At 38.7% G+C, this 13,786-nt stretch overlaps 1 protein-coding gene across 1 annotated transcript in view; it reads right to left on the reverse strand.

Moving 5' to 3' along the window:
* Positions 1–256: 256 nt before the first annotated feature.
* The window catches only part of LOC149151086 (DNA damage-binding protein 1a-like), a 164,791-nt gene continuing 151,261 nt past the window's right edge, over positions 257–13,786 (reverse strand). Inside the window, exons 7-8 of the mRNA XM_089443056.1 lie at positions 719–777; positions 257–296 (exon numbers count right to left, since the gene is read on the reverse strand). Of these exons, the coding sequence (XP_089299182.1) occupies positions 257–296; positions 719–777 (99 nt within the window). The remainder of the gene's footprint in view (positions 297–718; positions 778–13,786) is intronic.

A 13,786-nucleotide genomic window follows, 5' to 3' on the forward strand; every position in this document is an offset into this window, starting at 1 on the left:
GGCTAAAGTGATTGTAACAGCATAGAACAATGGAAAATTAACACGGCCCTGCAGCATGCTTGTGACCCTCAACCTTGTGACTTCTTCTCCACTATCCAGACCTCAAACTTGCATCAATAGAACTTCTTGACTCTGGCTTCTTCACTTGGTTGCGGCTCCTTCTAGGGCTATCCTCACACATAAATGAAGTCCCTCTCACTTCTGATTTGACCGATTCTTTGGCCAATATTTATACTTGCCCAAGGGGTATGAAAACCTAAGGGTCATGTCCCTTGGCCTCGCCAGCTAACCTGAACCTACATAAATCAATTAAATTAAATTTATTAAATTCATTTTCTTGGGTTTCAAGCCCACTCCTTTAGGTCAAAACCCCAAACCTTGAGTATCTTGCCCACAAGCTCACTTTTTGTGGGTTTTCTCAACTCAAAAATACCTTTCGAGCTACCCAAATTTCAATATCTCTATAAATATGACAATGTTATAACATATACTGCAATATTAAATCATTTGCATACATTTTTCTCTATTTTGTCTTGTATTACCCACTATTGTCAGCATGAAACTTTGACATTAAACATCATTTCTCTTTCTAAATGCATTGGAAGATTACATCGAATGTACTAGCGAATATATTTCCAACATGCATAAAAGAAAAAGAAAGCAACCGAGATGGACATAATCATATTAGTTAGTCAAGTAGAAACATATTGAACAATACATAACATGCCTGAAATCAAACGACTCTTCTAGCTCTCCTTTGCTACCAAGTGGAGTTACCTGTAAATTAAATTTAAAAATTAGAATGAAAATTTAGGATATAAAACTAATTTCATTTCTAATTTCAACTGATTTCACTTTTGTAACTCGATCTTTGTTGACTTTACAATGGATGAAAAGAACAAAATAAAATCTGGAAGGAAAAGTTAGGTTTGTTATAGCTCACAGATTGTTGATGAGACTTATGCAAGAAAATCATTACATACCTTCCTTTATGATAAATAAACACAAAATAAATGAAAAATCTTACAATTAACAAAGGAAAATGTTATTTTTCACTAGCTATCATATTTACGGACATAAACAAAGCTCTAGTTATAGAAGGCATCAGTCGCTAGTATAATAGACATGATAGCATGCATTCCATTGATATATAAAAATGATATAGTGATCCTTGAGGAAATTTATCTTTGAGTTTTACATCTCGTCATTGCAAGAAATATTGGAAATCAAGCTCTCAAGGAGTTCCAAAACCACACATGTAATTAATAATTTCTCTAAATTACATTATATTTCTGATATAGACTATATTTTAAGACTGAATTCATTGCATTAGGAGCTATAGTGTGTAGGGGAACACAAACTAGATTGCATAATATAAAAAAATGAGAATGAACAAGTACAAAATAGTATAAAATCTTGAAAATGCACACTATATGACCCAAGTGCAATTTAGCAAGTCTTCTAGCTCATAGGCCATCAAAAAGATTTACTCAACTGCAGTTGCGATCATGAATGGATCATAGGAAATTAATAAATTTTGTGGGAATGAACAAGTACAAAATAGTATAAAATCTTGAAAATGCACACTATATGACCCAAGTGCAATTTAGCAAGTCTTCTAGCTCATAGGCCATCAAAAAGATTTACTCAACTGCAGTTGCGATCATGAATGGATCATAGGAAATTAATAAATTTTGTGGCCCTAAGGCCGCTTAACTCTTATACCAAATTTTTTACTAGTGTAGGATTTTAGTACATGTGAATAATGTAAGGCTAATTTGTGTAAAATATGGAACGCCTCGAAGTTTCCAAAACAGGAATGGCTCGAAACGTGACCCCCCCCCCTCAAAATGGAAACATCGGGAGAAACATCATGTATATGTATGTATGTATGTATGAACACATTATCTTGGAAGAAAAAAAAATGACAAATAAATGACATTATAGAAGGAATACTCACTCTTATAGATTATTATATGATGCCAAATCCAAGATTATCTTTTATATATGTTAAACACATTATCTTGAAAGAAGAAACAGAATGAGACACATAAATGACATTTTAGAAGGAATGATTAGTCTATATTCAGTCTTACAGATTATTACATGATGCAAAATCCAAAACTATCCTGTATATATGAGGCAATACAACAAAGATTCCAAAATAAGCCTTTATACATGAGGCTCTACATCCAAAATCAGCCTTTATACACCGTTATATATGCTGAAAATTATATAAAACATGAGCTATTGACAAGTACAATTACATGATGTAATAATCTCCATCCTTATCCTCATTAATAGAAATAGAACAAGGTGTTTTTTAGTAGAACTAGAGCATGGATTGGATAGAGATAAATTTTAGTGGTAGACCAAATCTTCCTTGGCCAAAAAAGGGCCACACACACTCCTTGGGTGCTTGAGTGAACCTTCCAAAGCAAAAAAGCAGCAAAAATTGGGCTGGTTTGGGCCAAAATGCCATACAAGCATTTTGGCTGCATTTCAATCATGTTTCGGCAATGTTTCAGCATTTCAGGCACAGGTACACCAACTTGGGAGATGTTTCTTGCAACATATATGTAGGATATGATTGTGGAATTTTCTTCTCAGATTTCCTTGTTAACTAATTATATTTTCTTGTCCCAATCTTTAATCCATACTTCAGCTCCATCAGCTGTTGGTTTTCAAAATGGCTCCTTCAACTACCTTGTAAGTTTTCCTATAAGAGCTACTCTTCTTGATTAAATTTAACTAGATAAAATCCTTTTCCCATGCTCCTCTTCAAACACCATATTTCTCACATTCGAAAAAAATTTCACTAAGACGTCTTATCTTCAACATACTCTTATCATCTTTCAAACGTATTTTCATACACGGGCATTTAATGCACTCGCTCAAGATCTCTTTGAGCCAGTTGCATGTTGGTTCTCATCCACTCCAAGCAAAAACTAACCACAATATACCAAGATCTAATAGGATCTACCATGTGTGTCACCTTCAAGAGCCAAAGAAATAGCAACACACCATTTTTAAGTGCCCCCTATACTACGAGATCAAAGGGGGGCTACCACTACCTGAGATTCAATAGGACCCCTCTCTACCTTCTTCTAGTATCCTCATACCCCACCACACTCAGGGACAATTCAAAATATCACATCACACTTCAGGTTGATCCGACAGATCGAAGCAACAAGCGACAAGTTGATTTCCAAAGTATTTCATATAGTAGAATAGTGAGGCCTCAGGTCTCCCATCACACCCCCCCCCAAAAAAAATTTGGAAGGCCAATCAGTATCCTCAAGACCATTGCGGAGTGTCGGACAACACATTAGTTCACTCAAACTCACACAATGAACGTCAAAGGGATTAGCTCCAGACAGTTCCCGAGTAGGGTGCCCTCACTTTGTCCCTCGATGGACTCCTCCCCAACCCCAACAGAGCATCCATAGACTTACCTAAACCTTCTTTCCTTTGGCCTCAAATGTTAGGAGTATCGCTCGCTCTTACATCCACCCAAGGTCGTGCAGCCAGACACCTCGTTGGATCTAGAGGACTCTGATAGTGAATCAATGCCATTATTGGCCCACTCGTCATCAGCTATCATAATTGGGCATTCTTGACATCATTGACCTCAAGCCTTCAACTTATTCACGTAGTCTTCTACATCATTGAGGCCTTTGATCCATTTATATCAATGTTGCATTAATCATTATTGGGATAATATCGTCGCGAGGAAAAAATCGGAAAAAATCGTAATTATTGGGAAATAATCGGGAAAAAATCGTTTGGTATAAAAATATTCATTTTTTTCATTTTTTTTCAATTTTTTTAATATCTAAACCATCTACAACATAAAATAAATACATTGACACATAAATATGATAAAAGAACTAATATATAAGATGTTTAACATCATTTCTAGTGCTAAAATCACACATAACATTGAATTTTGAATCATGTCCTGAATAGTAAGTCCTGACTCCTGAGTCCCAACTCAGCCTCAAAATATCAACAAAAAATATAATAATGTATCTCATCATGTCATACTGTCATATACAATAAAATGAAGAAAATAACTAAAGTCTAATCCTATTGATTTCCTCTGTCCCTCTTGCGAGAAAATGCCACAACTTTCCCTTTCCCTCTAGATGTAGATGCTGGTGCTGGTGGAGTTGGCAGTGGAGTCTGCTATGCTCTAGAAGCTGAAGAACTAGAAGTAGGATCTATAGGAGCTGGACCACGTCCTCTACTGGTGGCAGGGGTAGCCCGGGTAGGTGGTGTCACCTGGAAACATTACAATCTCCCAATCCTGAAATCCTGAAAAACTGATAAGTCTACTGGATTTTGAATGAAATCTAAAATTCTACTTTCTCCATATGAAATCCAATGAGACCGGAACCACTCTCAAATCCTGAGTCATTTCATGGTAATGTTAAAAATTTAAGTAAAAGGATGAAAATGAAGATTAAGGAGAATGTCACTTTTACTTTAAGAATTTAACATTACCATGAATAGCATATCAATACTAGGGCCTAGACTTGATCATTAAGCTGCCCCACTCAAAAATTATTTGTTTCTTTAAAAAAAATTGCATTTCAAACATTTAGCATCCCTTAAAAAACCAAAAAAACATTATAAAACCTCGCTGTCGGAGACCCCCACGATAATTTCGATTGTTATCACGATAAATTCGAAGTTATCGCGATAATTTCATAAAAATTGGCTAAAAAAAAATTCCGGCAAAAATTTCCTATAATAATCGCGATAAAATCAGCATATCGAAAAAACATGTTTATGAGGTTGTCTTATTGTTGTATCCTCCCTTTATTTCATTTTATCCTTGATTTGGCTTTGGCATTTTCTAGGAGTTTTGTTTGCACTCCCACATTGTACTCTTACTAGATGTATCCTTTAGTCCCATTGACCTACTTTTGTGGCCATTCGTTGGACATTAATAAAATTAGATGTATCCTTTAGTCCCACTAACCTACTTTTGTGATCATTCGTTGGACATTAATAAAATTATCTTATCATATCTTGATCTTCTTCATCACTCTTTTGATTCACATACACAATCAATGTTCATCTATTGTTTCTAGTCCAATATTGATTAAGATCACAAAGTTGATTCAATATGATATTCATATTTTTGAGCATGAGGCCAAAAAAGGCCTTTGCTTTTGCATTGCATGCAATAGGAAAAGCATGAAAAGATGATACAAATACTTAAAAACTCTTACCAGCATACTCCCTCAAAGAAGTCACTTATGTGGCGTCACTAGAGACTATGAGGAGCCATAGAGAGGCTGACGCAGAGCAGCACAGTAGCCTCTAGAGGCAATTTCGATTTTGTTGGGGAGAAGCAGAGTTCCAGTGCCAGAATTTGGGCGGAGGTTCCAAAGGGCAAGAGAAACATTTTCCCAGACAACAGCTGATCAAACGACTTGAGGAGAAGTTGTTCCGAGCTAAGTGCAGGAGCAACTACACTAGGGTGACACAGTGACTGTGCAGAGCCAGTTTGGACAGCACAATTTGAGTTGAGGTCAGAGCCCAGATTTACTTGTGGAGTGAGGAAATTCCTCACTAGATGTTTTTTTGCCAGTGTTTCTCTATGGGATTGCCAGTTTCGGCATCCAGTTGTACTCAGATTATTTCACTGTTGCATAACAGTAAAACCCTCAATTGTTGCATTAGTTTTCCCGAGTTGAGTTTTTCAGGGGACATTGGTCCAAAAATAACTGTGCTATTTTATGTGTGCGTGCTAGCATTTCTTCCAGCTTTTATTCTTCCACAATTTTATTTGTGTAGGTTGCAGTGTGAGTTATTCAGTATTGGCTGTAGCAAACAGTAAATAAATTGTTAAATTAAAATAACAATTAGGAGAATAATTTCAATTGCTACGATAGGATTCGGGTTTTCGAATTTTCACATGGTATCAGAGTGCAGATGATTAGTCGAAGAGCTCAATAGCAAAGAAAGTCGGAGTTTAGTTGTTCAGTGTGAGCAACAGATTGAAACCCCTAAGGCAGCGCAATCACCTTGGCCAAGAGGTTGAATTTCTTGAGGAGAATCGATTTTTCCGAGAGAGGGACAAAAAATTCGATCTCTCTAGATCAAGAGTTTCTAGAGGCAGACGAAGCAGCCAGTATTTTTTGTAGAGAAGATCTCTAGACGGACGTAGTGGTTTTTGCAGCAGTCTGATAGAGCAAAGCTAGTGCCGGGTGGAAGAAGAGCACACGCTAAAGGAAAATTTTCCTCAAGGAACTTCTAGTCTCAAGAAGTTTGATTTCCCTTGCATATCAACAGTCGTGTGCATGATTTATCACTCCAACAGGGAGTACGAATAGCTAAGCAGCAACTAAGCAAAAGGGAAGAGGAGATTTTCGACAGTATTTGAGATGGCAACTGCTAGGCTACAAGATCAAGACAGGTTGGATGGTGCTTCCTACTATGTCATCTGGAAGGCAAGGATGTCCTTCCTTCTAGATAAATGTGGCCTGAAACCATTCATAGATGCAGTGGTATCTATCCCTAGGGATGTAGATCAGTTGAAGGAGTACAGAAAGGAGATAGGGAAGGCAAAGATGTTGATCCTTGATGGTGTTCAAGATCACATTTTATCACACATAGCGGCCTAGGGAACAACCAAAGAGATGTGGGATACACTTTCAAGTTTCCACATTATACAAGGCACTTCCGATCAACGAAAGATGTACTTAGAGAAGTTGAGATGCACTAGGATGCAGAAAGGGGAACCCATAGACCCCTCCTTCACCAAAATTTTGGAGATCCAAGACCAATTGTCAGCAATAGAGGCAGTTCCTTAACCCACAGAGCTAGTGCGATTGGCACTAAATAGTGTCTAAGAAGAGTAGCATATATTTGTCCAAAGTATCTTGGGCAGAGACAACTTGCCAAGGTGGGACAGGATGTGGTGGGGTGACTTGGTTTTATAGCCCTAGAGTGCTACAAATAGGCAAGATTCTTGAGGAAGTCCACCTCTTGAATCAATACCTTGCTACAGGTGCCCACAGTATTCAATAGAAGGATGGATCAATGACAGTAGATGCAGTCAGATGCCAGAGTGACAGATGCAAAGTTGTAGTCAGATTTTGGGGAGTGCAGTGCAAATGACACAGTGCAGAGTCAACAGCAGTGCAAATGCCTCAGTGACAGCACAGTTAGTAGCAGCAATCAGAGACTCGAGTGACAGATGGATCATACCGATCACAGTTGATTCAGTATTTAGGATGCTTTTTAGTTGCAAATGTTGCAGTTGCAACAGCAGATGAAGAGGGAGTTATAGTGCAGATGCAGGGTTGGCAGCAATTCAGCAAGGTCAACAGTAACACAGATGCATCACATATCAGAGTTGTGCAATAGTTGGTGGGAAGCAGCAGCCAGACATCAGCAGCGTGACAGGAGATGATGTAGAGACGAGGTGTTGCTATAGGAGGCAGCAACTCTAGAACACATTCCCCACTAAGAGGGAGTGTTAGTTTTGTAGCACCAGATGTGTTCTAGCCTTGAAATTCAGTGGAGAGGCTAGAATGCATGAGATCTCCAAAACCCAGAAATCATTTCGAGAAATTCCGCCTAGAAATAATTTAATTAGATTATTAATCATATTTTAAATATTTCCTAAGTCTAAACTTAGGGAATATGACTAATTAATCATAATTAATTAAGTTAAAGTGTGAATGTTCTAGAAACTCACACAGATCAACCTCAAGCAGTCCTAGCCATTGATTAAGATCTAATCTTGGTCGTTGAAGTCTCAACAGAGGATTATAAGAAGAAGTCGATGGGGCTTGGAGAAATCACTTGTGTAGTTCATGAGCAAATCGATTTCCTAAGTAGCAACATTCAGTTGCCGGAGAGAGAGACAGAGAAATCGAAGCATTGAGAGAGGGGCAAGGACAGTGAAGCCGAAGGAAGAATTCCAGTTCCGGCGAGTGCATTTGCAGAGAGGAAGAGGAGCCACAAAGAAGCTAACACAAAGCAATGTAGTAGCCTCTAGAGGTAATTTCAATTTTGCTGGGGAGAAGCAAAGTTTCAGTGCCAGAAGCTGGGAAAAGGTTCCAGAAGCCAAGAGAGACATTTTCCCAGACAGCAACTGATCAAACAAATTGAGGAGAATTTGTTCCGAGCTGAGTGCAAGAGCAAGTACACTAGGGTGACACAGTGACTGCACAGAGCCAAATTGGACGACTCAATTTGAGATGAGGTCAAAGCCCAGATTTACCTGTGGAGTGACGAAATTCCTCACTAGATTTTTATTGCCTGTTTTTCTCTAAGCCAAGAGAGACATTTTCCCAGACAGCAACTAATCAAACAGATTGAGGAGAATTTGTTCCGAGCTGAGTGCAAGAGCAAGTACACTAGGGTGACACAGTGACTGCGCAGAGCCAAATTGGACGACTCAATTTGAGATGAGGTCAAAGCCCAGATTTACCTGTGGAGTGACAAAATTCCTCACTAGATTTTTATTGCCAGTTTTTCTCTGTAGGATTGCCCATTTTGGCATCCAGTTGTAATCAGATTATTTCACTGTTGCATAATAGTAAAACCCTCAACTGCTGCACTGGTTTTTCCAAGTTGGGTTTTTCCGAGGACATTGGTCCAAAATTAACTGTATTATTTTATGTGTGAGTGCTAGCATTTCTTCCAGTGTTTATTTGTCCGCAATTTTATTTGTGTAGGTTGCAGTGTGAGTTATTCAGTATTTGTTGGAGAAAACAATAAATAAAATGTTAAATTAAAATAGAAATTAAGAGAATAATTTCTAATTGCTGCGATAGGATTCGAGTTTCTAAATTTTCACATAGAGATCTAAGGAGGGAGCAATCATGGAGACATGACTCATCCCTTATTTTTTTGAATTTTCCTTAGATCCTAGATTTGGTCTGAGGCTAATAATGCACACAAACACACTAGGAACCCTCAATCTTCTAGCACTTTACATAGTGAAAATATTCAAGTGTGAAATCAATTTAGTAAACAGTGATTTGAGCCCAAGGCTCAATTTTTTTATTATTCCATCAATAAAAGAATCATGGGGTTCCCATACCAGGGATCATGGCCCTCGGTCATTAGTACAACTAGTATACATAGTACAAAAAGGTTAGGGGTTGCAATCTGCTACTTCAAGTCTGTAATCTGCCCAATGAAAGGACAAGAAAAAAATACACGACTTACTTGTTGATCTCTACAACCCTTTGAGTCCCTGTAGTATTTGACACCTAGACTATCCTTTACCACCAACACCAAAGGATTAGGCTCCTTCCTATTCTTCATCAAATCAGCTATTCACAAGGTAAAGTATCTTGTGTTTATCAGGCTTTAATAGATCTGCTGCTTACAATGAATTTTCCCTTCAAATCATTGTATATTAGCCCCCCAACAATCAGCTTACTCACAGTGGATTTGGCACTCAAACCCACTATTCATTAAAATAATTAGCTTCTCAAAATCACTTAGATCCTCTAGGGTCACTATACATTAGCCTTAAAGATAAACTATTCACAACTTTATTTGTGAAAAAAAATTGAGATACAAACTCAGCAACTCAAAAATCGAATGCATTAGCCCCTTTCACTATTCACGACTTTATTTGTGAACAAAATTTAAGATACAAACTCAGCAAATCAAAAATAGAATGCATTAGCCCCTTTCACTGCCCTATACCTCCTCTATGTCCTCGCAGCCTTTTTACATTTTTTCAGGCAAGTTTAGGTCTCTTTTAGGGAACAAGCTAAGCCCAAAATTCTGGTGCAACTTCAGAAGACTTGAGGCCTTCCACAATAGGCAAGACTGAAGCTTATTAGGTCCCCTTCAGGACTCAAGCCTCCTCTCTTGTATACTGAACAAAAACCCGCCTTCATAGAGAAATACAGTGGATAAACTCGGCCTGGACAAACCTTTGGTAGGGCACAAAATATTCCTAAATTGGTCTGCACATAGTCCTAGCTAGGACACAAAAAACATAGAGATACCTGGCCTTCTTCCACAAGCAAACTCATCTTTCTTCAAACAAATCAAACCATTAAAACTTCAATTTTCTCTTTGCAGCTCCTGCTAAGTTTGTGTCTTCTTCTTGGGCTCGATTGCTTCTTGAGATAGGTTACTATGGCATTTTGGCTCTACCCTCGGCCCTTCCTCATACTTTTTTTCACTATACCAACTATATTGAAACCCTCAACCTGCTTCCTTCAAGGCTCAGCCTCCTATTCCAGCTTGCTTTCATAGCATAGAGCACAACCAAGCCATCCTAGAGGCCCTCAGCTTATTTCTGCCTACCTCGGCCCTCAGAGATAGGGATTAATTCCACGCCGCAACTTCCTCACTTGGCTATAACGGAACGCAACCTACTTAGATCATAACTCAACAACTTTCCATCCCTACTTGACCTTCTTAGAACAGGTGTATCTCGTCCTCCTTCAACAAAACTAGGCCCTGCTAGAGCACTCTTCGCACACGAGATATTAAATATTCTCTTGCACATGATGTGAGACCTCACCTTAGGCCTTTTCTATTTATCCTTTCCTTGGGTGACTTAGGAAACCTCCTTATCTAGGGTTTTAGCCTCTTGAACCTAAGATTAAATAATTCTCTTTTAGGTCCAAAACCCCACTTTTGGGTAAATCGCCCAACAAACAACTTATTGGTGGGTTGTCATCTCTCAAAAATACCTTCCAACCTACCCAAAATCTAACACTCCCTCTTAGTGAGGAAGGTATTTCCTTCACGCTTCCAGCTCCATGAATTTCCTTTCATGCTCATGATTGTCCTTACATGTGTAATGACCTTCCTTTCGTAGCTATATCCATCCTCGTATGTGCCATGACTTCTTTGTACTCGGCCAATATTTGTCTTGCATGGTGCATGAATGTTCTCGCATGCAACCTAACTTTTCCAACATGATACATGCTTGTCCTCGAAGGGTCTACAACTTTCCTTGCACCACTACGAATGTTCTCTCATGGTCCTTGATTGTCTTTGCATGGGTTGAAAACTCCATCTCGATAGAACATGAAGATTCAAATTTCCATAAGGGCAGCTCACAATCCTTCGCAGTCTCCCTCTGAAGCTAGACTCCCTTTGATTCTACATAACATCCACTAAAACACACTACTTGTGCACACTTTGATCCACATTCCTTTAAAGTTGCTTTGATACCATGTTGAATTTTCTATAGGCCCTAGATCTAATATGAGGTTAATCATGCACACAAACACACTAGGAACCCTCAACCTTCTAGTACTTTGCATAGCAGAAATCTTCAATTGTGAAATCAATCTAGTGCACAGTGATTTGAGCCCAAGGCTCGATTATTTGATTAGTCCATTAATAAAAGAATCATGGGGGTCCCATACCAAGGATCATGGCCCTCGATCACTAGTACAACTAGTATACATAGTATACAAAAGATTAAGGATTGTGTTCTACTACTTCAGATCTGCAATCTTCCCAATGAGAGGATAAGAACAAATACACATGATTTACTTGTTGATGTCCATAGTCCTTTGAGTCCTTGTTATCCTTGACACCTAGCTTGTCCTTTTCCACAACCACACAGGGATTAGGATCCTTCCTAATCTCTGTTAGATCAACTACTCATAAGGTAAAATATCTTGCATATATCAGCCTTTAATAGCTCTGCTACTCACAGTGAATCCGCCCTTCAAATCACTGTATATTAGCCCTCCAACAATTAGCTTACTCACACTAGATTCGGCACTCAAAACCAATGTTCATTAAAATAATCAACAAACTTCGAGATACAAACTCAACATCTCAAAACTTCAACACATCAGCCCCATTCACTGCCCTATACCTTCCCTGTCCTCGTAGCCTCTATCCAACTTCTAAGGCTAGATTAGGCCTCTTTTAGGGCACAAGCTAACCCCAGAATTCCAGCAAAGCTTCAAAAGACTTGAGGCCCTCCACAGTAGGTAAGACTGAGACTTATTAAGCCTCCAAGGCTCAACCCTCCTCGTACATTGAACAGAAACCCGCCTTCACAAAGAAATACAGTGGGTAAACTCAGCTTGGACAAACCTTTGTTAGGTCACAAAATCCTCCTAAATTGGTCTGCAGATAGCCCTAACTAGGGTACAAAAAACACAAAGATACTCGACCTTCTTCCAAACAAATGAGACCATAAAAACTTCACTTTCATCATCGCGGCTCCTCTTGAGGTTATGTGTCTTCCTCTTGGGATCGATTGCTTCTTGAGATAGGTTACTATGGCATTTTGACTCTACCCTCGGCACTTCCTCATACTTTTGTTCACTTAACCAAGTATCTTGAAACCCTCAACCTACATCCTTCAAGCCTCGTCCTCCTATTCAATCCAAGTTTCATAGCATGGATCATAACCAGGCTATCCTAGAGGCCCTCAACTTCTTTCTCCTTACCTCGACCCTTAGATCTAGGGCTTGATTCCACGTTGCGGATTCCTCACTTGGTTGTAGTTGAATGCAGCCTACTTAGAGCATAACTTGGCACCTTTCCATCCCTAGTCGACCTTCTTAGAAATATTCAACAAAACTATGCCTCCTAAGGAGCACAAGAATTATTACATCTTATCTTGGACATTATGTGATATCTCACCTTAGGCCTCCTCTATTTATCCTTTCGTTGGGTCACTTAGGAAACTTCTAGATCTAAGGTTTTAGCCTCTTGACATTTAGAATAAACAATTATTTCTCTTTTAGGTCCTAAACCCACATTTGGGTCCAAAACCCCACTTTTAGGTAAATTTCCCAACAAATAACTTACTGGTGGGTTGTCCGCTCTTGAAAATACCTTCTAAGCTACCCAAAATCTAACATCTTTGATCTTCCTTTTCCACCCCTCTAGTAAACCTTTTACTTCTGTATTATTTTCTTTGATTTGGGTGTTGTTGCTTTTCCACGACAATAGTGTCTAGGACAAAGTCTTAAATCAATGATGCTACCAAACCAAGTATCACAATAAGACTACTTTGCAACAACGGAACAATATACATAGTAAATCTATAAGTGTACAAGAATGTAGACAACTTTTTACAAAATTTACAATATGTACAATCAACCCAACTTCGTTATATTACATCATCTCATAATACAACTGTCTAGGGCTACCATACTAGGGATAATGGCCCTCAAAATAAACTAGTACAAGACAATACAAAATACAAGACAATTTGGCGATCTAGTTAATGTAGTGCACCTCATAGTTGCCTTGCCATACCCAGACAACTTTTTATAATATGTACAATCAACCCAACTTCGTTATATTACATCATCTCATAATACAACTGTCTAGGTCTCCCATACTAGGGATAATGGCCCTCAAAATAAACTAGTACAAGACAATACAAAATACAAGACAATCTGACGATCTACTAATGTAGTGCACCTCATAATTGCCTTGCCATACCCCGTTATTTGTTGATCATTCTGCTCCCAATCTTCTCACTACCTACTCATTATTCCATCAAGGAACAACACATAGAGACTTCAAGAGGGCTGCCACCTATCACTGCTGCAAGTCCCTTCTGTTCTAGTGAACTTTGGCTCATCCAATCTGCTCCTCTAGGCTAGCCAATCCCTGAGCTATAAAACTTCCTCTTCTAGTAGCTTCCTTCTTCCTTCAAAGGGATACTCATAGGGCTCCAAACATCACCCACCTTTAGCTGACAAGTTCCCTTTGTGAAAACTGATCAAGGCCTACACTTGGGCCACCTGCACACTGCCCTCCAATAATCCAAATGTGCCCAATAACATTGTCATCCAATCAC

The sequence above is a fragment of the Pinus tabuliformis genome, chromosome 9 (assembly GCF_031772625.1).
Source record: "Pinus tabuliformis cultivar Carrire ecotype Pingquan chromosome 9, CPIR1, whole genome shotgun sequence".
Taxonomy (NCBI): domain Eukaryota; kingdom Viridiplantae; phylum Streptophyta; class Pinopsida; order Pinales; family Pinaceae; genus Pinus; species Pinus tabuliformis.